Source organism: Rhipicephalus microplus, chromosome 2 (genome assembly GCF_043290135.1).
Source record: "Rhipicephalus microplus isolate Deutch F79 chromosome 2, USDA_Rmic, whole genome shotgun sequence".
NCBI classification, from domain to species: Eukaryota; Metazoa; Arthropoda; class Arachnida; order Ixodida; family Ixodidae; genus Rhipicephalus; species Rhipicephalus microplus.
This window is the reverse complement of record NC_134701.1, coordinates 78,243,340-78,269,632: the sequence shown is the minus strand read 5'-3', so window position 1 is coordinate 78,269,632 and position 26,293 is coordinate 78,243,340. Positions and strand designations below refer to the sequence as shown.

Here is a 26,293-nt window from a genome sequence, read left to right as displayed (position 1 = left end):
AATCTTCGAGTATTAAGACTAGAATTCTCTGAGTATTAAGAACAGGAGATTATACTTCAACTGCTGTTCAATGGGTTACAATAAAAGGGGATGAGGCAATGGAATATATAAAAAGAATGATGACAGAAAAATTTGAAACAGCAAGAAAGTGCTGCCGGCATCATACCAAATGAGGCTGGACCAATTAGCACGGTGTCTTCACTGACACAATGAAAAGAGCAGCGAAGAGGGTTCCTAATAGTACATCAACAGGCCTTGATGGCATTCCAATTATGTTGATAAAGAAACTAGGGCGAAACTCTAACGATTTGTGTTATATGTGGGGCTTAACGTCTCAAAACCACCATGTGATTATAAGAGATGCCATAGTGGAGGGCTGCGGAAATTTTGACCACCTGGGGTTCTTTAACGTGCGCCCAAATCTGAGCACATGGGCCTACAGCATTTCCGCCTCCATCGGAAATGCAGCCACTGTCACCGGGATTTGATTCCGTGATCTGCGGGTCAGCAGTCGAGTACCTTAGCCACTAGACCATCGCGGCGGGGCAGGGCCAAACTCTAAGCAAACTTTAAGAGAGGCAGCGAGCAAAGCAATAATAGATGCTGAAGCTCCAATTGGGAGGAAACTAAGCAGGATGAGCATGATCGACAAAGAAAAGGGGAACATAACTGCTATAGACAACTACCATCCTATAACAGTGACATCAGTAGTTTACAGGCTGGTGATGTGGACAATAAAGTAAATAAAACAGACAAGGTGGAGAATGAAGGAGTTCTGGGACAACTACCAAACGGATTCCAGAAAGAAGGAGGTTGAAGGACAATCTGCTTTCATCGATGCAATGTATTGAAATAGCGTAAAAAGGACACAGGCTCTTGTGGCTGGCTTTTCTAGATATCAGGGAACCTCACGATAATGTGATCGAGCGTGAATCGTGGGGAATACAGGACAACTAGCTGTGAAAAATGGAATAAATAATCTTCAAAAGGATATGTCTAAAAGTAACAAAGTAGTTATAAAATGAGAAGAACAGATATCTGACCTATAGAATTACAACACGGGCTTCGACAGGCATGTGCCTGGTCAGCTTTGCTATTTATGATGTATATACAGAGACTAGAAGCCAAATTAGATGGGAGTCGACTCGGCTTCAGCCTCTGATTTGCCAAGCAAGGAAAACACATTGAACAGTCATTACCAGCATTGATGTATGCAGAGGATATAGTATTAATAGTCGACAAGAAGGAAGATCTGAGGATTTATAGGCATGTGCGCTAATGCGAGAAATAGGTTAAATTTGAAGTTCAGTAGCGAAAATTGGCAATCATGATTTCTAATAATAATGAGGGCAGTGACCTTGAGATGCAGAAAGTCACTATAGAAATAGTGGCTAAATACAAACATTTAGATGTACCTATAAATAACACGGCTGAGTTCCTAAGGGAGCATGAAAGATACGTAATGACTAAGGGTAACAGGATTGCTGCTCCAATCAAAATAGGGCACTGTGTAACAATAATAGGTGTGACGTTGTGAGAGGAGTTTGGAAAGGTGTTACACAGCGTCGCATAGGTAGACTTGCTTTGGGAGCATTCGGAAACACCCCAAATCAGAGGGTACAAAGTGACATGGGATAAGCATCGTTGGAGTGCATTGAATCTAGCAGCAAGATAGCGTTTGAGGAGCGATTGAGAAAAATGGGACAGAAGGGTTGTGCTAGGAAAGTTTTCAGCTATTTGTACACATAGAATGTTGATACTAAATTGGGGAAGCAAACTCGAGAATCGTCAAGCAAGTATTTAGACAACAGCAGAATACCAAACTAAAAGGAAACATCGATTAGGAAGGTGAAGGAAACAGAGAGGGACGTGTGGAAGATCGGAATGCTTACCAAATCATCACTGCAGACCTACCAAAATTTCAAGGAGGAAATTGCAAAAGAAAAGATCCACGATAATTGGCGGGAAAGTTCTTTGCTGTTCGACACCAGAACTGGAGCATTGCGGACCAAGATGTACCGAGCAAAATACGATGGCCCAGACACGTTATGTAGGGCATGTGGAGAGGAGCAGGAAACGGTTGAACATTTGATAATATTCTTTAAAGGGCTCCAGGCTATGGGCAAAATATTGATGCGCAGTTTTTCAAAGCATTGGGGCTTAGGGACAGTGACGGCAAAATAGACTTTAGGTGAGTAGAAATAAGCAGGAGGAGGCTAAGCGATTGGTAGCTTCAGTCAAGAAGAAGAAACCTGTGCTTGGACAATCTCGTCTACTAATTTCAGGGTGGCAAGAAACTCTACCGCGATTGATGCACTTGCCTCCGCTAACGACACGAGGACACGATTGGAGGCACTGTGGGACCAGCGGATCTACCACTACGGTCAAGTCAACACGCCCTTGAGATTCACGGGCAAAGACGTTGGCTTGTTTGCAGAAGATTCAGCTGCAGGTCTTATGGTCGGTTTTTTTATGTTACTACTTACTATACTTGCATTTTTTCGGTAATGTTGCTTCACTGCATAGTGACTCTCAATTCTTTCATAAGTTGTGAGATTGCTGTAGCCTCAAGCAATAGAAATATTTGAACATGAAAAACCATTAGTAATTATTCGCCTCTGTGTTCTTCCTAATCCGCCGTACATTACCAGATTCTGAGAAACCTGAGGCAGATAGAACGCAAGCAACAGTAACAGGTTGGATACAGAAGTCTACCGTATTTCCAAAATGAAAAACGGGTAAACATGTGAATTCACAGGTCATTGTTTAAAATAATTTTCGTTTTCTTGTTGCCATTTCGCTTCATTTTAACTTCTGATGGGAAAGAATGCAATTAATAAATGATCCCACTCTCTTACAAAGATCGACGTTCTCGTACAAAGCATTTGCAAACCGTCCATCTGGCAATGCAAATAGGCTTTATTCCCTTTCCGGAATAGAGTGATAATTGTGCATGCAGTTTACTTAAACTACAAGTAAATATTTCTCCGCCTGAAACGACACTCGGAACAATGTTATTTACCGCGGTGGCGTACTGACTATGGCTTTCAAGCATTGTGCTATTGATTTCCAAATATGACATACAATTTAAAAAGTTCTGATGTTAATATTCACACACTCCATAACACTTTTATATTGAATAGGATTTGTAAATATGTCCACAGGAATAATAATCTATTTGTATATTAGATTGTTTTCATTGTATAGATTGTACAGTGTTCGTTTACATTGTCTTGTGGTTCAAATGTTGTTGCCATGTTGCGAAAGACAGCCTGGGGATAAAAGGCTTTTCAAGTTGCTTTAATGTGGTTCCCTCCCAACCACACTCTATTCAATTGCATCTAATAAATGAAGAAGCTTGAACAGTAGATTGTTCTTCTGACGGCGGCAATCATCTGTCGAAAAAGAACAAAAAGTACCACTTTTTTATGGTGTGCTATTGAATCACGTGTCTGCCGCATAATTTTGAAGCTTCATTAGAAGCGGAAAAGTTTATTTATGCACAAGAGTGAAACCATGCAAAGCGAGAACAAATATGTTGACATAAATTTCACACAACGTTCCTCTATTTCCCCTTTATTTACACGACGTGTTGCTATTTCCAACAGATGTTTTCTAATATTATGCAAAGCAAAAAAATTGAAGCCAAGCGACCAAGTTACACAATACTTCACTTTCCGGTCTTCACCGAGCAATGGACCCAGCAGATTGCTAACAGGCTGAGGTGAGTGAGCACTCGATACGGTGTTAAATGATATGACAAACATGTGTTGGTAACAATCACTAAGGTTTTATAACAACACGTCCACCAATAAGGACTACATGTAGTTCTTGAAATGGACCGCTTTAAATGATGTACTGTGGAAACCTAAAACAGAAACTGGCCGAAAGCACACGAAAGACTTCACTGCCTCATATCAAGACACGCGGTGACATTATTTGCAGTGGAAATCAGACGAGTGAGGCATGTACGGATCAGTCGAATGACAGAGATGACGAAGGATATCTCAAAAAACGGAAGGCGAAGCAGTCCAGTCAACAATCAAGAGAACTTTTGCAGTACAATACGTCTTCGCAAACGCGAGAAAGGATATTGTCTTGCTAGGACGACGCAACTAGGTCACAGCGCTGGCGAGTGATAAAAAGCGTACATATACCTGCACGTCTACACAAACGCAAGCACACCGACATTTACGTACCCAGTAAACACACGTACAGCGCACGAAATTAGAAAACAGGAGGTATGTGCTAGAGCCCGGGCTCCAGCATTCACCTCCTGTTTTCGAAATCATCATTGGAAATTTCCACCTTTCCCTCCTTGCAGTTTTTTGGACATGCAGCATGTGTTTTTCAAAGCCTCTTGAAGTACTGGTTTGAAAGAAAATTCTCGGGTTCTAGCATGTTGCTGCTTGTTTTGCCTTGCATAAGACTATTATTAGCACCTACTAATCTTCTGCCAATTGTATTGAATTCATTTTCGTTGTTGTTCTTATCTGAAGGCCCCATTTTTTTGTATTCATACTCTGTGAACGTCATCTGTATACAAGTGTTAGATACTTTATGATTTCGTAACGAATAAAACTCAAACAAAAACTTAAAGCAGGGGTGAGATTCTCGATCTATGCACCTTGTGGATTGTGCACTTCGTTCATCACTGATTGGCTGAAACTCGGTAAGCAGCGTGCCAGTTATTTCCGCAGTCAGTTTTCGCAACAAATATAAAAAATATATTCTTCCACAAATATGCTGACAAGCTGCGGCTTTAAAACACTGGCGAATAGAGCAAACTTTCCCAGCTTGTTCATAGATATCATAAAATGGACACATTGTTGTACATAAGTTCATCAGAATCTCGCGTAACCCGACAAAAAAATTCACTCAGACTAAAAATTTATAATTACCACAATGACACTTTGAAGCACTCGTTATTTCCACGTCTGTCAGAGAGTGGAACTTTTTATATCCCTCGATTACTAACGCGAATTCATTGTTAGACTTCGCATCAAAATTTGAAAATATCATCTGATTTTTCAGTGCCATCCCCAGGCCGTGATTAATTTCATCACCATTCCAGGCATGTCAGTAGCCTAGCGCTTTGTGCAGAGTGTTCTGTTTTTTTTGTAATTTATTCGTGCATAGCTTCTATTTTTGTATACTTTTTGTCACATCTGAAAATCATATGTATATTTAAAAATTACTTTTGTGTTCTATACTGATTTGCACTTTTTTTGATTTCCATATGTACAATTGGATATTCCTTGACAGCTATTATTGACACTCAATTGCATACTTTTGTCATCGCAGCGCTGCATTCCTGCAATTTTTTTGTATTTTGTTTGTTTGTTTTTTACCTGTTGGTCAATTTTGTATGCCCACCTGCTATGGTCTCGGAATGAGACTGACAGTATTATAAATACATAAATAAATATATTTACATCCCCAATCGCTAGGTTTACATACAGCTCCCTCAAAAAATAGCTACTGGGAGGTATGTTATAAAGGCACTTCCACTTCCGTTAGTCGAAAAAGAAACAAATAGAGAGGAAGAGAACGGGTTGCTGCTACTTTATAATTTAAGCGGAAAGTGAGTCGAGAAGCTTTATAAGCGCAATGCAAGGAAAAAGCATATCCATCGCCGAAACTATTTCCTCATTCTTTCGACTGTGATTCTTGAGTACTGCAGCGGGTTCTTTCATGCGGCCTTTTGGTGTCTTGTCATAGCTTCTGCTGAGTCAGATTCTGCAACTCTTGCCACGCAAGCATTCCACGCAAATAGCATCGTAAAGCACATGGTCTCTCAGTTTCCGTCAGTGCGTGCGAAAGATTACCTGGCTGACCGTATCAAGTCACGTTACAATTCGCTGCTCTTGTTGCCCACTATACTATGTGAATCGCCAGTTTTTAGGATTGGCGTATTTTACAGGATTATTGGTGCACTTGACAGCCCCACTACTATCTCGTAGTTCACAACGTCTTCCTTAGTCTAGCTGATTTTCATAATCTGTTGCTACTCTCGCTGTTTTTTATGTGACAAGTGCAATAATCCCCGTAACAATGTCCATGCAGTAGACTTGATCGACGCACGTATTAAGTCATGATGCCAATAACAGTTATTTTCTTTCATGATGCAGTGGCTATTCTATTGACGTGTTTGTTGCCATCGGCCATCACGCCGAGCCAGATTACATGTACACCCATTGCCACATGGTGCCTCCAACAATATTGTCTGAAAGCTTACTCAAGCGGGCCCTCCTTCGTTCAGAGTACCCAGTGCGACTCGTAAGTTGCTTCTCTCGTGTCTGTGCAATCTTTAGTGCTTTAACCACTTAGTTTCAAATGTATTTGTATCCAAATACGTACGTAGACTTCTTGGATGACCCAGCTTACTTCATAAAATGTTACATCGGAGGAAAAAAGCTGGTCAATATAACCTCTACCTCAGTTGTTTTTCTTGAATGCAATACACGGTAGTTGAGACTGTCTTATATTCTGAATCAATTTTTTGTGCTCGGTTGCGTAAGGAGAGAGAACTGACACATGCACCATGGTTGTTACTATGAACTCTTTGTTTATGCAGCATCAGGATACAATACTGAATAAGTTTTTGTTAGATTGGTTTTCCCACAGGCACTCTATCTTCACTTCAGTAGTGGGGCTTCGCTAAAAGCGACATGAGTTAACAATCACCCATTCTCTGCTCACAACAACTGCTTTAAAAACTCATTTTTCCCATGGTCCTAAATGAATAGAATCAACTGTCCAACGATGGGGTGTTCCAGCTATCTCTGAGTTTATTTACGTCCCATATTGTGTAACTAACTTATTTTCTTTTTCGTTGTGTTAATAACTGTATTTGACGTGTTGTTCAATTATATTTATAGCTGCATAAATTTTATATAACATGTAGTTCGTTTTTTATTGTTTTTATTTGCCCTACTAGTTGCATGAAATATTTGTACCTATCCTGCGAAAATCCGTTAATGGGGTTCCAGTATTTGTAAATTAGTATATGAATCACAAACAGAAAAAAATGGTCACCCTAAAATGACATCTTAGCAAGTAGTAAAGCATTAGACACTAAGAGCTGACCCGCACGATGGTCCAGTGATCATTACGCTCGACTGCTGACCCACAGATTGTGGTGTGGCATCCCCGCCATAGATGCAAAGAAAATGCTTTGGGCCTATAAGGTTAAATTCAGACGCACGTGAAAATGATTATGGTCATCGCAAGTTCCGGAGTGCTACACAACACAGTCTCCCACATCCATATCGTAGTTTTCCGATATTAGACTGTCACTATTTTCATAATATTTTGACGTTGGAGAAACTGAACATTCTCTTAAAACTGTGCACTCGTGACAATGTCTGGGCCTAACTGAACTTCGGCACTTCTATGACGCAGCTTCATATTTAGAGGAAACGCCTATGCACTCTTCTTTTCGGAAACAAATCACGTCATGTGCACGAAGCGAACTATTATTGAGGAGTTGGCTCGGAGAAGATCAAGAGCACCCCTGAATCCTCTGTGCTAATTCCTATACCGTCATAAAAAAACGTATATATATATATATATATATATATATATATATATTTATATATATATATATATATATGTATATACACACCCACACACACACACACACACACACACACACATATATATATATATATATATATATATATATTGACGCGTGTGTACTGGTGGACCAAAACGACGAACGATAAGGGGATTTGGCGGGCACCAGGTAGTGGAGCTCTGGCTGATTGAAGATAAAGAAGGCGATCTTGCTGTTCGGCTGCTGAGAGTCGCTGTGTCAACGTTTATCTGCCTTTGGTTCGCGCTGTACCGCGACACTGGTGGAGGTGCTGGGACGCAACCCTACCTAATGCTCCATACGCCCACTGGGAGCTGTTCATCTAGCTCGGACGCATTGTCACCCATTGCAACGCCCGTGCACCGGTTCAGTCGGCGGCTGATAGGCCTCGCTCCAGAGTTCACGCCTTCCACGGAACCTCGCAAGTGCCGATTACCTCTCCAAATGGCCAACGCCAGTCCGCAACCAGCGCCCCAAGGCCCCCCGCCAACACAGCCTTCACAGGTAACCATCTTTCAACCACTGGTTCCCTATCACTTTAGTGGCGGCGCCCATGAAGACGAGGACGACTGGCTTGAGCACTACGAGCTTGTCGCCAAGATTAATCTGTGGCCTGAACAAGAAAAGCGCTCACGCGCCTATTTCTACCTTGACGGTGGTGCGAAAATTTGGTATGAGAACAGAGAAGCCAGTCTGTTAACTTGGGGGGACTTCCGACAACAGCTTGTCGATACGTTCACCAATGTCGATCGACGCGACAGTGCGCAGCACCTGTTGAAGCTACGGGTTCAAAAACCCAATGAAAGCGTTACTATGTTTGCTGAAGATATGAGTCGTCTTTTTCGTCGAGCTGACCCGAACATGAGTGAAGATGGGAAGTTGAGCTACCTCATGCGCGGCGTGAAGGATCAACTTTTCGCCGGGCTACTGCGCCACCCTCCAAGTACCGTAGTTGACTTCATCAAGGAGGCTACGACTATCGAGCGGGCGCTCCATCAACGATGCAGGCAGTATCATCGAATGTCTAGCAGCGCCCCAATGAATGCTTCCGCCATACCGGAGCATCAAAGCTCCCTGCGAGACCTCATTAGGGAGATAGTTCGCGAAGAACTGCAAAAGATCCAGAATCCAGTGGCTCAAACACCCGTTGCGTCCGTCGCTGAACTGGTACGCGACGAAATCAGCCACGCATTTTCTACCGCTGGTTCTGGGGACGAGCACCGTCCCATGAGCTATGCCGATGCTCTGCGACGTTCACCATCTGGTACATCGCCGCCATATCACCCAGTGCTGACGGTTCCTTGGTCACCGCGGCAAGAGCAGACCCTGAGCCGACCGCCAAGCCAGCCGACGTACCACCAGGCGTCCACAGCAGCCCCATGGACATCGTCGCAAGAAGGGAGGCTCAGACGTCCACCGCTCCGAAGAACAGACGCATGGCGCACAATCGATCGACGTCCACTATGCTTTAACTCCGGAGGTGCAGGTCATATTGCCCGTCATTGCTGGCACCGCAGTGATTCGTTCCGCCCTCTTCGAACATGGTCTGACGATCGACGTGCGAACGAAGAATGCATACCACGCCGGGAGGATGTCTCTTTCTATGAAGCCCGTTCTCACGTTTACGAATACCGTACTTCTGACGAGGAGGCAATACCTACCCGCCAGCCAGGTTTGGGACGTCAATCCCGCTCTCCTTCTCCCGCTCATTCACCTTCGTCACACCGACGTACCTCCGCGGACCTTAACGCAAGAAGGTCACCCAGCCCGCGACGAGGAAACTGAGGGCGGCGATCTCTGGGGGTAAGGTTGCAGGCCATGAAGATGACGACGAAAAGCCCCCATTACACGACGCTGTAAATCCGACAAGACGTGAGAGCGACGACATTGTGACCGCTGACCTGAGTGTTTTTCTTGACGGCCAGAAAGTAACAGCCTTAGTCGACACCGGTGCCGACTTTTCTATCATCAGTCAGGACCTCGCCATCCGCCTGAAGAAAGTGAAGACACCTTGGACAGGCCCTCAAATAAGGACGGCAGGTGTTCAGTTATTGATGCCTTTTGGAAGATGCACAGCGAGAATCGACATAGGAGGTTCTTCTTTCGTTGCGTCGTTCGTCGTTCTCGCCGCATGCTGCAAGGATCTAATTATTGCTATGGACGTCTTACGAGAGTATGGCGCCGTAATCAATATCCCAGACAGTTTGATTACATTCCGCAACAGTGCGGGCGCACCTGATTGTACACAGGCGCGACCAAACCAATTGTGTCTAACTGATGACGATGTGGTTCTCCCTCCTCGGTCATGCACGCTTGTTTCTGTGGCAGCCGCTGTCCAGTTTGACGGCGAAGGAGTAGCAGACCGAATAACCTCGCTTCTCTTCACACACGGCTTTTCCGTCTCAAGAGGTATCGTCAGTGTCGCCGCTGGACGCACGGACTTGCTTCTGACAAATTTTAGTGATGAGCGCCGGCACCTTCCAAAAGGCATGGCAATCGCTTACTTCGACGATATCACAGACGCAGAAGGCTGCTTGGCAGTAGTCGACGAGGCGCCAAAACTTGATTCGACACCAGTTCTTGACGTTAGCACTACTTTGCCTAAGAACGAGCGAAAGAGGCTTCTTGAGCTACTGGCCGAATTCAAAGACTGCTTTTCGACAACATCAAGAGTTGGCCGCACGCCTCTAACCAAGCATCGGATAATTACCGAGGACATGGCGAGACCAATTCACCAAAACCCCTATCGCGTGGCTGCAAAGGAACGCGATACAAGAGCAAGTCGACAAAATGCTAGAAGATGACGTCACTCAGCCCTCAAAAAGCCCCTGGGCGTCACCTGTAGTCCTCGTTAAAAAAAAGATGGCAGCCTGCGCTTCTGTGTAGATTACCGAAAACTCAATAAGGTGACAAAGAGAGATGTGTATCCACTTCCTCGTATAGATGACTCTCTCGACAGACTTCGACATGCTCGTTACTTTTCATCGATGGACTTAAGGAGTGGGTATTGGCAAATCGAGGTAGACCCAAGAGACCGCGAGATGACTGCTTTTGTGACACCAGATGGCTTATATGAATTTAAAGTCTTGCCCTTTGGTTTATGTTCAGCGCCTGCTACCTTTCAAAGACTTATGGATACCGTACTTTCTGGGTTGAAGTGGAAAACCTGCTTGGTCTACCTTGATGATGTCGTAGTTTTCGCCGCAACATTTGACCAGCACCTTAAGAGACTTGAGGCAGTTTTACAAGCCATACGGTCTACGGGCTTGACGTTGAAGCCTGCAAAAGTGCCACTTTTGCTATGAAGAGCTGCAATTTCTTGGCCACGTTGTCAGTCATGCAGGCGTTCGTTCTGATGCTGAAAAAATCGCAGCTGTTGCACAGTTCCCGGTGCCGACTGATAAGAAGGCTGTCCGACGATTCCTCGGACTTGCCTGCGAAGTCCGCGACGATTCATCGCGGACTTCGCAGGCATCGCATCGCCGTTGACCCGTCTCACGAGAGAAGACGTTGATTTCCAATGGAGCAACGAAGACGAAGCTGCTTTTAAGAACCTCCGCCAGCGACTACAGACGCCTCCAGTGCTTGCCCACTTTGATGAGAAAGCCCCAACGATGCTACACACTGATGCCAGCAATAGTGGTTTGGGAGCTGTGCTTGTGCAGCTGCAAGAGGGCACAGAAAGAGTAATCGCCTATGCAAGTCGAACACTAACACACGCCGAGACTGAGAAGGAATGTCTCGCCGTGGTATGGGCGGTCACAAAATTTCGCCCGTATTTATACGGCCACCCTTTCAAAGTCATCAGCGACCACCACTCACTGTGTTGGTTGACAAATCTTAAATACCCTACCGGGAGGTTAGCGCGTTGGAGTCTCAGGCTGCAGGAGTACGACATGACTGTCGTACACAAGTCAGGAAAGCGCCACATGGACGCCGACTGTCTATCCCGCTCACCCATTGAATCGGCAACTCTATCCGATGAAGAGGAAACAGCATTTCTCGGTGTGCTTGACTTAACCGCTATTGCACAGCAATAACGTGGCGACCCTGAGTTACTTGCCCTAATTAATTACCTGGAGGGAAGATCTCAGAAGCCACCAACTGTTTTCGTAAGAACGCTGTCATCATTTTGCTTACGGAGTGGAGTACTATACAAAAGAAACTTCTCTTCGACAGAATCTGCGTATTTGCTCGTCATCCCAGCAGCCCTTCGCTCCGAAGTACTCCAAGCATGCCATAACGAGGTGACTTCAGGCCACTTAGGTTACACAAGAACGTTGGCCAGAGTACGGCAGCGCTACTTCTGGCCAAGACTGACCATAGCCGTAAAACACCATGTTCGTACTTGCCTCGACTGCCAGCGACGGAAGTCACCGCCGACTAAACCAGCTGGCCTCCTGCAGCCCGTGCAGGTCCCAAGAACACCATTCGACCAGATTGGCATGGATATTTTGGACCCACTTCCTACTTCTACGGCTGGGAACCGCTGGGTTATTGTCGCGACTGATTACCTTACCCGTTATGCTGAAACAAATGCTATCCAGAGAGGTACAGCCGCGGAGGTGGCACAATTTTTCATCGAGAACGTTGTCCTGCGGCATAGTGCACCAAGCGTCGTAATCACAGACAGAGGAACCGCATTTACGGAAGCTCTTTTGGAACAAGTCCTCATGCTGAGTGGAACAATCCATCGTAAGACCACCGCCTACCACCCGCAAACGAACGGGCTTACAGAGCGTCTGAACAAAACAATTGAAAACATGCTTTCAATGTACGTGGACGTCGAACACACAAATTGGGACGAAATCTTGCCATATATCACGTTTGCATACAACACTGCCAAGCAAGAAACAACCCAGATGACCCCGTTCAGCCTAATTCACGGAAGGGAAGTACGAACCATGTTAGATGCAATGCTAGCGCACGAATGCGGCGACATCGAACCGGACGCCGAGATGTTTACAGAACGAGCGGAAGAAGCAAGGCAACTAGCACGCCTGCGAATCCAGCAACAAGAGTACGACGCGAGCCGCTACAATTCTCGCCGCAGAACAGTAGTTTACCAGACCGGCGACAGAGTATGGGTTTGGACGCCCATACGGAAACGAAGATTCTCTGAAAAGCTCCTAAGGAGATACTTTGGGCCATATCTAGTACTGCGACGACTGAGTCATGTTACTTACGAGGTCGTTCCCGACAGTTCATATAGTATGAGGCTTCGCCAGCACCGTCCTGAACTAGTTCACGTTGTGCGCATGAAGCCTTATGAAAGGTAGTGACTGCGCAAGACGCTTCTTAAAGATCAGACAAAAAAAAAAAAACTGCACTACTGGTTTAGCATCGAGGCGATGCTCATTAAGAGGGGGGCAAATGACGCGTGTGTATTGGTGGACCAAAACGACGATAAGGGGATTTGGCGGGCACCAGGTAGTGGAGCTCTGGCTGATTGAAGATAAAGAAGGCGATCTTGCTGTTCGGCTGCTGAGAGTCGCTGTGTCAACGTTTATCTGCCTTTAGTTCGCGCTGTACCGCGACAATATATATATATATATATATATATATATATATATATATATATATATATATATATATATATATATATATATATATATATATATATATATATATATATATATATATATATATATATATGTATATATATAAATATATATATATATATATATATATATATATATATATATATATATATATATATATATATATATATATATATATATATATATATATATATATATAATTTCGGCGCTGAACAAAGTTCTAGTTTCATCACAGTCTGTTCATAATCACTGTACACGCAGATTTTCACACACGTTTTCGGTGCAGTTAATGTCTTGACTCTGTGTTATCGATTCTGTTTGTGCCCTATGAAAATCTTAGTAACGCATCTTGTTTCATTCGAACCTTTTCTGCCATACTTTTTTTGTTTTGTACGTGTGATTTCCTGTATGGGTTTGATAGCTTTATTTTTGTTTGTAAATATTACCGTAGTTTTCAAACTGCTATTTATGTGATCTACTTAATGTACACATCATTCAAGCATTGTCATAAATTTACATTGACATTGCTTTGACATTCTCTGTTCACCGTTCATAGCTCGCCACGTATTGCTGTAGATAGTGCATGATAGGGATGGTTCACGTGCCAGGTGCCCCTTATATAACATGCCTACTTAAGAAAACCGCATATTTGTATAGTGTTTTCTCTGATGAAGGCTGGTTCCCGGCTGAAACGTAAGAAAAATGAAAAGTTTTCATTTTGCCCGTCCTCAAATTCTTGGTATATATATATTTAAAAATCAATATATATATATATATATGTATATCAGGAAAAAAGTGTAGTTAAGGACTCGTTTTTTTGTGTTTTGACACAATATTAATGAAATCTAACAGACAATAAGGCCAAGGAAAATATAGGGGAGGTTACTAGACCAAATTGTTAGGTAAATTTAAAGAAAAAAAGTGGATGAAACGATAACTTGCCATGGGCAGCAACTCAACCTGCGACCTTCAAATAAGCGTTTGAAGCTCTACCACTGAACTACCATGGCTGCTATTCTTCCAGCAAGTTTACTGGGTATATATGTGAATTTAAACGTGGGAGTGTAAGTCAGCGCCATCTCTAGCCATTGCAGCGAGTGTGGCACACTCTGTATGAGCCTGTGTGGTGTCACGTAGCACATGAACTTATTACGAAGTGGCAGCTGACTAAGAGTGCCTTGTATACAACCTAAGGCACCAAGTCTGCCAGTACGAGACCCTAGGTAATGAATAAGGGAAAGAAGTATGTACTTAAGGGCTCGTTTTTTCGTGTTTCGACACAATAATAATGAAATCTAAAAGACAAAAATGCTAAGGAAAGTATAGGGAAGGTTGGGAGACCAAATAGTAAGGTCAATGTGAAGAAGGGAAAGGGGGTGAAAAGATATCTTGCCATGGGCAGGAGCCAATGCTGCGACCTCAGAATAACGCGTTCGATTCTCTACCCCCGAGCTACCATGGCGGCTATTCTCACAGCCACATTATATATATATATATATATATATATATATATATATATATATATATATATATATATATATAGTGGTGGGGAAATAGACACCAGGTAGTGGGCCTCTAGCTTCACTCACGACCGAAAAAGACGATCTGGTGGCTCAGCTGTTGAAAACACGCTGCTTTCGCAGTCTCAAGGTGTACCTGTGTTTTGTTCGCGTTGTACCACAAATATATATATATATATATATATATATATATATATATATATATATATATATATATATATATCAAATTGAGGCGTTTTAGAGTGGCACTCTTTTATAAAACAGGAAAGCGGTCACGACACGTAAAGTGGTAACGGCGGAACCAGCCTGAGTAGCCAGCCAACCAAAAGTCGTCTTCTTCACAGATTAAGTGATACCCCCTGACTTTCTGAGTAGCACTCATCTTCTTCACTACATTTTCTTCCCCTCCGGAATAGAGCCATCCTGGCGAATCTTGGGCAGGAGAAAAATACTGGGATCGTAATACGGTTTTAGGTGGTCTATGCGGACGGTCTCACGTCCACGGCGTCGTTGATCATGGGGCTGCTCAAGCGGCTCCACGATGTTATTGGCGGGTGAAGTTTGTTTAACTACACGGTAAGGGCCGTCATACTTGTACATCAGTTTCGTTGAGAGACCAGGGCTGGTTGAAGGGATGTGAAGCCAGACAAGGTCATCCTGTGGTTAAGAAGCTGGAGGCGTTGGGCTATCGCGGTGGTGTTTCTGGCGTTGCTGTTCAGCACTTGTGAAGGAGCGGGCAAGCTGGCGACACTCATCCGCGTATTTAGCAGCTTGTGACATCGTAGTCGACTCAGCAACATCCGGGTGGTAAAGAAGGATGGTGTCTAGCCTGCAAGAGGGATCGCGACTATAAATGAGGAAGTATGGAGAGAAACCAGTGGTTGTCTGGACAGCAGTATTATGCGCGTATGTCACAAAAGGGAGAATATTGTCCCAGTTGGCATGATCGGTTGCGACGTACATTGACAGCATATCTCCTATGTACGGTTGAATCGTTCTGTTATGCCATTAGTTTGAGTATGATACGCGGTGGTGGTGCGATGAATGACTTGGCATTCCTTGAGAAGCGATTCGACAGCGTCTGACAAAAACACACGCCCTCGGTACTCAGGAGTTCACGTGGTGCACCGCGACGTAAAATGATCTGATGCAATATGAAACGACCGACGTCACTGGCTGACGCAGAAGAGAGTGGTGACGTTTCTGCGTAGCGCGTAAGGTGATCGATAGCGACGATTACCCAGCGATTTCCAGCCGATGTAATTGGATGAGGTCCATACAGATCGATACCAACCCGGTCAAACGGTCGGGCAGGACAAGGTAAGGGTTGTAGTGGAGCTGGAGAACTTGTAGTGGGATTCTTCCGGCGTTGGAAAGCGAGACAGGAACGTACGTAACGACGACCGAAGCAATACATTCGACGCCAGTAGTAGTGGTGGGACAGGCGGGTGTAGGTTTTTAACACTCCATCATAGGCGCATTGTGGGTCGGCGTGAACGGAGGCGCTTATGTCTGAGCAGAGACGACGTCTGGGAATGACTAGGAGCCATTGGCGTCCTTCGGAGAGATGATTCCGTCTGTATAGCAAACCATCTCTGATAACGAAGTGCTGTATTTGACGGCGCATACCTCTAATGATATTTTGCGAGGGAGTTCGACTCAACAAGTTGATAACAGAAGCGATGCAAGGATCGTTTCGTTGCTCCTGTAGCATGTCGCTGACACTAAGTGCAGATTTGTCGGGGGCAGGCGAAACGGCGACTTGCCACTTTACATCGTAGAGGTGATCGAGACAAAGCGTCTGCGTCGGAATGTTTTCAGCCAGATCGGTAAACAACGTGAATGTCGTACTCTTGTAGCCGAAGCGCCCAATGGGCGAGCCGGCTGGTGGGATAGTTTAACGAGGAGAGCCAACATAATGCATGATGATCTGTAACCACGCTGAATAGGCGCCCGCAAAGATAGGGTCGAAACTTGCTTATAGCCCATATGATGGCGAGACACTCTTTTTCGGTGACGGAATAGTTGGCTTGTGCTTTTGTGAATGCACGGCTGGCGTAAGAGACGACGTACTCATCAAGCCCAGGTTTACGCTGGGCGAGCACAGCACCGAGACCTACTCCGATAGCATTCGTGTGTATTTCCGTCGGGGCAAGAGGATCAAATTGTCGCAGTATAGAAGGTGACGTAAGAAGGTGGCAGAGTGTGGCGAATGCTTCATCACAAGCTGACGACCAACTAGAAAGGTCGTTGTTACCGGCAAGAAGGTCAAACAAGGGTGGTATGATGGAGGCGAAGTTGCGAATAAAACGACGAAAATATGAACATAAACCGAGGAAGCTGCGACGTTCTTTTAAGGTCTTCGGCTTAGGAAATTCGGCAACGGCACGGAGTTTCGTCGGATCCGGAAGAATGCCATCTCTAGATACAACATGGCCCAAAATTAGGAGTTTTCGAGCGCCGTAGCAGCACTCCTTCAGGTTGAGCTGTAGACCGGCGGAGGTGAGGCAAGTAAGCACTGTCTCGAGCCGCTGAAGATGCGTTGAAAAGTCGCTTGAAAATATCGCGACATCGTCTAAATAACACAGACATGTCTGCCGTTTCAGGTCACGGAGGATGTTGTCAATCATGCGCTCGAAAGTGGCAAACGCATTGCAGAGCCCGAATGGCAGGACGTTAAATTCGCATAAGCCATCGGGGGTAACAAAAGCCGTCTTGTGGCGATCAGCCTCAGCCTTGGGAACCTGCCAATAACCTGAACGCAGATCTAGTGATGAGAAGAACTCCACGCCTTGTAAGCAGTGAAGGGCATCGTCTATGCGAGCTAGCGGGTAAACATCTTTGCGCGTGATCTTATTCAACCGGCGGTAGTCGACGCAGAATCTTATTGAGCCATCCTTTTTCTTGACTAGAACAACTAGGGAGGCCCACGGGCTCTGTTAGAGGGCTCAGTAACACCTCGCTTCAACATGTCGTCAACTTGTTACGCGATTATGGGACGCTCAGATGCCGATACCCGATACGGACGCTGACGTAAAGGAGCGTGAAGGCCAGTGTCGATTTGGGGAGATACTGTGGAAGCACGGCCCAAAGTCGGTTGCTGGTGGTCGAAGCTGGCGCGGAAGCGCTCGAGGAGGGCGATGACGTCGGGGCGCTGCTGAGCCGTAAGGTTGGTGTCGATGCAGCACGGAATTGCGTCGGTGAATTATGGGGAAGAGGATGACGCGCAGCAATCAACAGCGTCAATAGGTAGCTTAGTCGAGTGCTCAGAAACTACACGTGCACTCGAGAGATCAATGTCATCGGCAAAGCCCAAGCACTCTCCGTACAGTAACTTGGAAGGTGAGGGAAACGGATTTGAAACATAAATTGCACTTGATGCCTCGTAAGCATTCAGAACGGCGAAAGGAATCAGGAAGCACTTGCGGCGAACAGTGGTTTCAGAAGGCGTGAAAAGAACAGTTGAGCCACTAGAGACGTCACAGGAAAGCGGAACTAGGGTGGATGAGAACGGGGGTATCAAATTGTCAGCGGCAACGAAAACTTTTGCAGGTCAAAGGGACGAGTCAATGAAGCAGCTTCACATAACGGCGCGAACTCACTTCGTGTCGAGCACAGTCGATGACGGCATGATGAGTGCAGAGAAAGTCCCAGCCTAATATAATGTCATGGGAACACTTCGGGAGCACTACAAACTCGACGACATAAATATTGTCAGCAATTACGAGACGTGCTTTGCGTGCAGCAAAAGGGCAAAATCGTTGCTTGCTTGAAGTGCTCAAAACGAAGTCGTGAAGAGGCATCGTGACTTTTTTGTCGACGGGAAAGTTTTTCAGTCATTACAGACACTGCGGCGCCAGTATCGACCAATGCAAAAACAGGTATACCTTCAACGGGGACAGCAACGACGTTGGACGGTGAAAAACATGGTCTTGTGGAGTTCGAAAGATCCGCAGTTCTTGCCCCCAGAACTGTGGCTTCTAGTTTTCCTCAGTGACAGGGCGAGGTCGACGTAACATTGGTGAAAGGGAATGGCGTTGAGGTGAAGGCGACTGGTGTCTGTTGAAGTTCCAGCGAGGTGAAAATGTGTCCATGGCGGCAGGCTCGCCAGACACAGCAGGCTCAGATCGTGGTGGGAAATCATAATTGTTGGGCCTGACGTCGTCACGCAGAAAAAAACTCACGCCGTCGACAAAATCGTGCCACGTGACCCGCAATTCCACAGGCGAAGCGTATGGAGCGGTTGTCTTGAGAGCGCCAAGGGTTCTGAAAGCGTGGAGGTGGTGGTTGGGAGAGAGGACGGGCAGCCTGGTACATAGGTTCAGTCGGTACGACAAAGGGACGCGTGGACGTAGGCGTTCGCGACAAAAAAACGTGGCCGTTCGTGACAGGCGGACGTCAGGGTCCGTTCAGTGCTTCGATATAGGTCAATGGAGCAGCCACAGGTGGTGCGTGAGCTGTTGGTAGCGCCTCGGACGCTTGCTCCTGGACTACTCACTGTGTTGATGGCGCTAAAGTAGATGGGGCACCTTCAGAGGTATAAGGCAGAGGGACAACTGGCGTGCGAACTCCTCTCGTACAAATTGCTTGATCTCGAGAAGCAAAGTGGTCTAGTCTATAGCAGTGCCAGCCAACGTTAAAGCGGAGATTGTTGCACATGGTGCGCTGGCACGACAGGTGGTGTCACGCTGTTTCCAGAGCTCAACATAACTCTGACAAAGTTGGATCACTTCCGCTACCGTTTGCGGGCTTTTGGCGACAAACATCTGAAATGCGTTGTCAGTCACGCCTTTCAAGATGTGTTTGATCTTCTCGGCTTCTGTCATGGCCGAGTTGACACGCCGGCAAAGGTCGACCACATCTTCAATATAACTGGTGTAATTCTCACCATTCTCCTGAGCCCTAGTACGCAAGCGCTGTTCGGCCCGTAGTTTGCGAAGCGCTGGGCGGCCAAACAAGTCCGCAAACGCCATTCGGAAGGCCGACCAAGTCGGGAGGTCTCTCTCGTGATTACAGTACCACAGACTGGCGACGTCGGTCAAATAAAATTGGACGACAGTAAGCTTGTGCGCATCGTCCCACTTGTTGTGCTTGCCCACCCGGTCGTATTTGTCGAGCCAGTCTTCAAAGTCTTTGTCATCGTTTCCATTGAAGGTAGGCCGATTGCATAGCCGAAAGGAGCCGAGACAGACGGGAGCTGCAGTAGTTGGAGCCGAGGCGGCCGCCTGCTGATCGTCGTCCGTGGACATCGTAGCAACTGGAGGCAACGTACGATGTTGCCATTTCAGGATTATGCATAACCGAGCACCTCCACCAATTAAAATGAGGCGTTTTAAAGTGGCGCTCTTTTATAAAACAGGAGAGCGGCCACGACACGTCAAGTGGGAATATCGGAACCAGCCTGAGTACCCAGCCAACCAAACGTCGTCTTCGTCACCGACTGAGTGATACTACCTCCTGCCTTTCTGAGTAGTGCTCATCTTCTTCACTACAATACACACACACACACACACACACGCACACACACACACACACACACACACATATATATATATATATATATATATATATATACATATATATATATAAATATATATATATATATAAATATATATATATATATATATAAATATATATATATATATATATATATATATATATATATATATATATATATATATAGTCTAGTAGATCCTCCGTGAGCGGTCACAACGTGGTTTATTTCGACGTGTCGGCCTAGAGTCTGGCCTTCATCATCAGCGATTCCTGATGAAGGCCAGACTCTAGGCCGAAACGTCGAAATAAACCACGTTGTGACCGCTCACGGAGGATCTACTAGACTATATGCATCGCTACGGCCACTCAACCACCATGCCTGCCTATATATATATATATATATATATATATATATATATATATATATATATATATATATATATATATAGACTTTGCGAGGAAGAAAGCGCACTGGCTCCGTAGTAGAAACGGAAGCGAAAAAGCACGACTAACGAGGAAACACTTTTAATATTCACATACGTTTTGGCTGGTGGGCCAGCCTTTATCAGTGTGACATGTAATGCAGCTTTCGTAGCCATTATATACATTTTTAAAATGTTTTGGGACATGCGCAATAGCAATCGGAAGTGATTCGACATGATTATACAAAAAGGCAAAATACATTTAATGTGAAGATGCAATGCGTAAAGTAACATAGACACAGTGGTCACCTCTTATCGTTATAGCGACATCAGTACGAGTGAAAGAGATTTTAAATATAAATATGGCGCATGGTGTGGAAAGCATTATGATAACCATACGTGCAGATTGAAGCACATGACCGAGCGGTATACATACTAAAGATAAACAGGTAAACTGAGCTTGTTAAGCTGGGAACAAGGATGGCTCTGCCGAAAACAAAAATAAGAAGCAAAATAACAGAAAATGAACTAGAAATCTCGGAAGGGTATGAGACACCTTAAGTGGTGCAAGATAGATTGGCGAGTGTGCCTGCGTGTTCGTTTATTCCAGAGTTTAGTGTACCGAACTTGTAGATTAGAAACGACTCGCGCATTTCCCGCTCATGATTAATTTGTTCCGCTTTGTTTAATTCGTACAAAGTGTTTTTCACTGCTTGCTGCATTGTTATCGCAATTTACTTATTCTCTAACGGAGGTCCCCCCGACAGTTTTCTAACTTCGGGACCTCCTCTGTACTGTAAAATTTTACTCACGTAATGTATGCATTCCTGAAATAAAGTTTGATTGATTGATTGATTGATTGATTATGATGTGAGCGGAAACCGGATTCCAGTACCGTTGCTTTAATATTGTCGAAAGAATGACCAGGTATTGCTAGATGTTTCGATAGAGGCAGATTTGGAAGGGTTTTGACATGCGACTTATGATTATTAAACCGACTTCTAAACGGTGTTTCTGTATAGCCAATATATTGTAGATTACAGATATCGCATTCGAGCATGTATACTACGTTAGAACTGTCACAATATATATATATATATATATGTATATATATATATATATATATATATATATATATATATATATATATATATATATATATATATATACATAAATATATATATATACATATATATATATATATACTGTTATGGCGAAGATTGACAGCGTGCGGGTAGTTGTCGCGAAGCAGAGATTGAGAAAGTCGGAATAAAACAGCCAGCCATCAGCAAGGGTGCTGTTTCTGTCTCGTTTATTCATTAGAATGACGCAATCGCGAAAAACGAATCCTTGAGGAAGCCATCACCTGTGCTCGTGTATCCTGAGCATTTTGGACCTGCCAGCCAAGACATACACACACAGCGCTGTGTGTGTTAGACTTTCTAAATGTTCCGTCTTTTTTGCGCTGATAAATCAGTCTGAATAATCATGAACTAACTCGCCCAAGCAACAGTTTTAGCGAAGACAAGGAAAACCATCCATGCTTTCTTGGCCATGGAAACCACCGATCTGCCACTGCACCAAGCACAGCTCGGGGATGTCCCCTATGCCTCCTCGCCGCCTCATAACCTCCAGGTGCTGCGAACGTTGCCCAGGTCTCGTCGGAGGCTCAACTTCTAGTCATCGGCGCAGCAACACCAATTAACGCCAAGGTATCGCACGGGCTTTTCTTGTCTGGGAACGCCGTTAACGGCCCCATGTGCGTGGATCCCGTCAACAGGACTCTAGCATCCCACCTGGCTCCCACGGACGCCATTGACGCCTCCTTGGTCACGATTTGCGCAGTCGTGAGATGCGGAGTCACTGTGTCCTCCGCAAATGCTGGACCTGGCATGCAAACCGCAAGTGAGCTGCCATAGGATAGCGCCGCTTGGCAAGGACGGCGTCGAAGCCTTCTCGTCAGCCGCTTGCTTGTGGTGCTTCAAGTACCGACCACGAAATGTTCACGCCTCAATGTTTCCTTGGTAACTCAATGGTACTGAAACTAGGCTTCACCGATTCGTGACACAGCCGCGTTAATTGCTACGTTGGCAGCATATTCCACAGCCGCCGGCAAGGATTGTCCAGGTGGCTCACGGGACGATGGCGCGAACATTATCAAGAAGCCGCGCACTTGGGCCAACAACTTCAGAGCTTGGCGCTTTCGCACTGCGGAGCCTATGCTACCGGTGTGAGTACCAGTACCCCCGCTATCTCTGCAGCCGTCACCCCTTGTTCTTTTGGCTCCTCACCCGACCTACCCACTGACGTCATGCAGGCGACGTTCTCGCTTGCTCCGAAGACAGACTGTTTCAGCTGGCGAAATTTCGGATCGCACTTCTCGTTAGCCGCTTGCTTGTGGTGCTTCAAGTACCGACCACGAAAAGTTCACGCCTCCATGGTTCCTTGGTAACTCAATGGTACTGAAACTGCGCTTCACCGATTCATGACACAGCCGCGTTAATTGCTACGTTGGCAGCATATTCCGCAGCCGCCGGCAAGGGTTGTTCAGGTGGCTCGCGGGACGATGGCGCGAACATTATCAAGAAGCCGCGCACTAGGGCCAACAACTTCAGAGCTTGGCGCTTTCGCACTGCGGAGCCTATGCTACCGGTGTGAGTACCAGTACCCCCGCTATCTCTGCAGCCGTCACCCCTTGTTCCTTTGGCTCCTCACCCGACCTACCCACTGACGTCATGCAGGCGACGTTCTCGCTTGCTCCGAAGATAGACTGTTTGAGCTGGCGAAATTTGGGATCGCTGATTTCCACATTACCATCAGTGGTTGAAATGGAACTACCGGAGTTCTGTGGATTCAAGAACAATGTTTGCCTGTGTATCGAAACTGTTAACGCTGTCGGCACCCGCAATGTCTGGCCTCAGCATTGGAAATGGATAGTGGCCATCGACCGCCTTCGCATCACTGATATAGCCTGGAACAATTAGGAAGGCGTCAGACGACAATCTTCGCCGGAGTGGTGTGCTAGATTAACGTATGTATTTCGGCCACTTTTCTATGTGTCTGATCCTATTCATGTCAACCCAGATTCTACGACGAATGGGAACTCTGCGACTGACCACTTCAACAGTTAACCTCTTAGTGTTCTAGCTCGGGAAGAACATCGTCCCTATGGTGCAGCTATACCCTAAGCCAAGCAACCTTCTTTCGCAGAAAGGTTTGTAAGGGAAAGATCTCCGATTGCCTAACTGTTCGCCGGAGCCCCGACGCAGACAGAACCGTAGACGCGGAAGGAGACGCACTAGACACCGATACCGCCGGGGAGCAGGGCTCCATACCACACCTTTCAGATTTCATGAATTCGACACCAACAGATGAAAGTAACACCCACAAGCCTCACCATAAGAAGCTGATATTGGCCTATCCCGGTCCCTGGAATGTGAGATCATTCCCCAGAACCACCCCTTCATTCAGACTGCCACTGTGTTGCCTTCAGGCCACGTGGACCACAACACCGAACTTTCTCGCACGGCATCTGTCGCTGAACGACCAAGTGTCGACAAGTTCGGAAGGAGGAGCACCACAACCAAGGCACCTTTTGATACCAGTGTCAATCTTGGCGAGACGTGCAGAAAGGTCTCAGCTCGTTCGCAGCCTTCCTTCAGTCAGTATGCTCAGACTCCCAGCCTAAATATGGAAGACAAGCACAAATTAACTCATACGTTCGACCGCAAACTGCATGTGGCCAGCTGAACCGTGCGACCACTACAATACAGTCAGCGCCACAAACCAGAACCATCCTAATCGGCAGACCACAGAACGTGCGAGACCAGTGCCGATTGCTACGTCGTCACCAGTGACGGCCACAGTGAAATAGCCAGTGCTGCCCAACCGACACGTTTAGGCAAATCCGCGAGCCAAGTCGCAGCGCGGTAGAGTCACACCACTAAGATGCAGCCCAGTCACGCCTATCAGAACTTCACGCACTTTCAGTGATGACCGAGTGTAATGACCACGATCTGTCATTGTTTTAGCGCGTGGAAATCCAGCGAAAGGGCAGGTAGAGCGAGGTGGAAGAGACAGAAGTTAGATAAAGAACAGCCGGCCCGCAGTAACGGTGCTGTCTTTTGTCTGATTTCTCACAACACATTATATAACAATATTTCTTAATTTACATTTTGATGCTCTTTCTAAGTGACCTTAATATCATACCTTGATAATTAGCATCACTTTTTGTAGCATCCGCCCGTCCGTCGTTCACTCGTCTGTGTGTCCGTCTCCCGGTGAAGAGAAATAAGTGGCGACCGAAGGGGGCGCTTGATATATACCCATGTCACACAGGCAAAGCAAGCACTTGCTGCATACAGTGGCGACCGAAGGGGGCGCTTGATATATACCCATGTCACACAGGCAAAGCAAGCACTTGCTGCATACAGTGGCGACCGAAGGTGGCGCTTGATATATACCCATGTCACACAGGCAAAGCAAGCACTTGCTGCATACAGTGGCGACCGAAGGGGGCGCTTGATATATACCCATGTCACACAGGCAAAGCAAGCACTTGCTGCATACAGTGGCGACCGAAGGTGGCGCTTGATATATACCCATGTCACACAGGCAAAGCAAGCACTTGCTGCATACAGTGGCGACCGAAGGGGGCGCTTGATATATACCCATGTCACACAGGCAAAGCAAGCACTTGCTGCATACAGTGGCGACCGAAGGTGGCGCTTGATATATACCCATGTCACACAGGCAAAGCAAGCACTTGCTGCATACAGTGGCGACCGAAGGGGGCGCTTGATATATACCCATGTCACACAGGCAAAGCAAGCACTTGCTGCATACAGTGGCGACCGAAGGTGGCGCTTGATATATACCCATGTCACACAGGCAAAGCAAGCACTTGCTGCATACAGTGGCGACCGAAGGGGGCGCTTGATATATACCCATGTCACACAGGCAAAGCAAGCACTTGCTGCATACAGTGGCGACCGAAGGTGGCGCTTGATATATACCCATGTCACACAGGCAAAGCAAGCACTTGCTGCATACAGTGGCGACCGAAGGGGGCGCTTGATATATACCCATGTCACACAGGCAAAGCAAGCACTTGCTGCATACAGTGGCGACCGAAGGTGGCGCTTGATATATACCCATGTCACACAGGCAAAGCAAGCACTTGCTGCATACAGTGGCGACCGAAGGGGGCGCTTGATATATACCCATGTCACACAGGCAAAGCAAGCACTTGCTGCATACAGTGGCGACCGAAGGTGGCGCTTGATATATACCCATGTCACACAGGCAAAGCAAGCACTTGCGGCATGCACTCATCGGTGGTCGGTGCCTCCATATTCTGGACTATCTGCTTTACCAAGGTTGCCAAGCTTGCTTTCTTGAATCTACGGTTAGCGGCATAACCACGGTTTCGTGTTTTATGTAACATCAGCCAACCACGGTTAACGGAACCATGGTTAGCGTAACCGTTGTTTAGGCTCTTTGTAATAGGCTCCTTGTAAGAAAGGTAGTAGGCGCACCATTAGTGAACATTATTGAAATAAGAGTAACAGTGCAGTATCTAGCAGTCACCCATGTAATGAAGGATATGGTGCGGGATTTCACCCCATATTAAACACTTGGCGAGCTAGCTCCTTAAAGCCTCATCCGCCGCTGAAGAATAAGGATCACTTCAGCAAA

The 26,293-nt window shown here is 45.9% G+C and overlaps 1 protein-coding gene across 1 annotated transcript in view; it reads left to right on the top strand.

The window, feature by feature from the left end:
* LOC142790003 (uncharacterized) overlaps nucleotides 1–26,293 on the top strand; it is a 64,404-nt gene that overhangs the window by 15,468 nt on the left and 22,643 nt on the right. Inside the window, exons 3-5 of the mRNA XM_075885032.1 lie at nucleotides 2,286–2,460; nucleotides 3,609–3,724; nucleotides 6,132–6,279. Of these exons, the coding sequence (XP_075741147.1) occupies nucleotides 2,286–2,460; nucleotides 3,609–3,724; nucleotides 6,132–6,279 (439 nt within the window). The remainder of the gene's footprint in view (nucleotides 1–2,285; nucleotides 2,461–3,608; nucleotides 3,725–6,131; nucleotides 6,280–26,293) is intronic.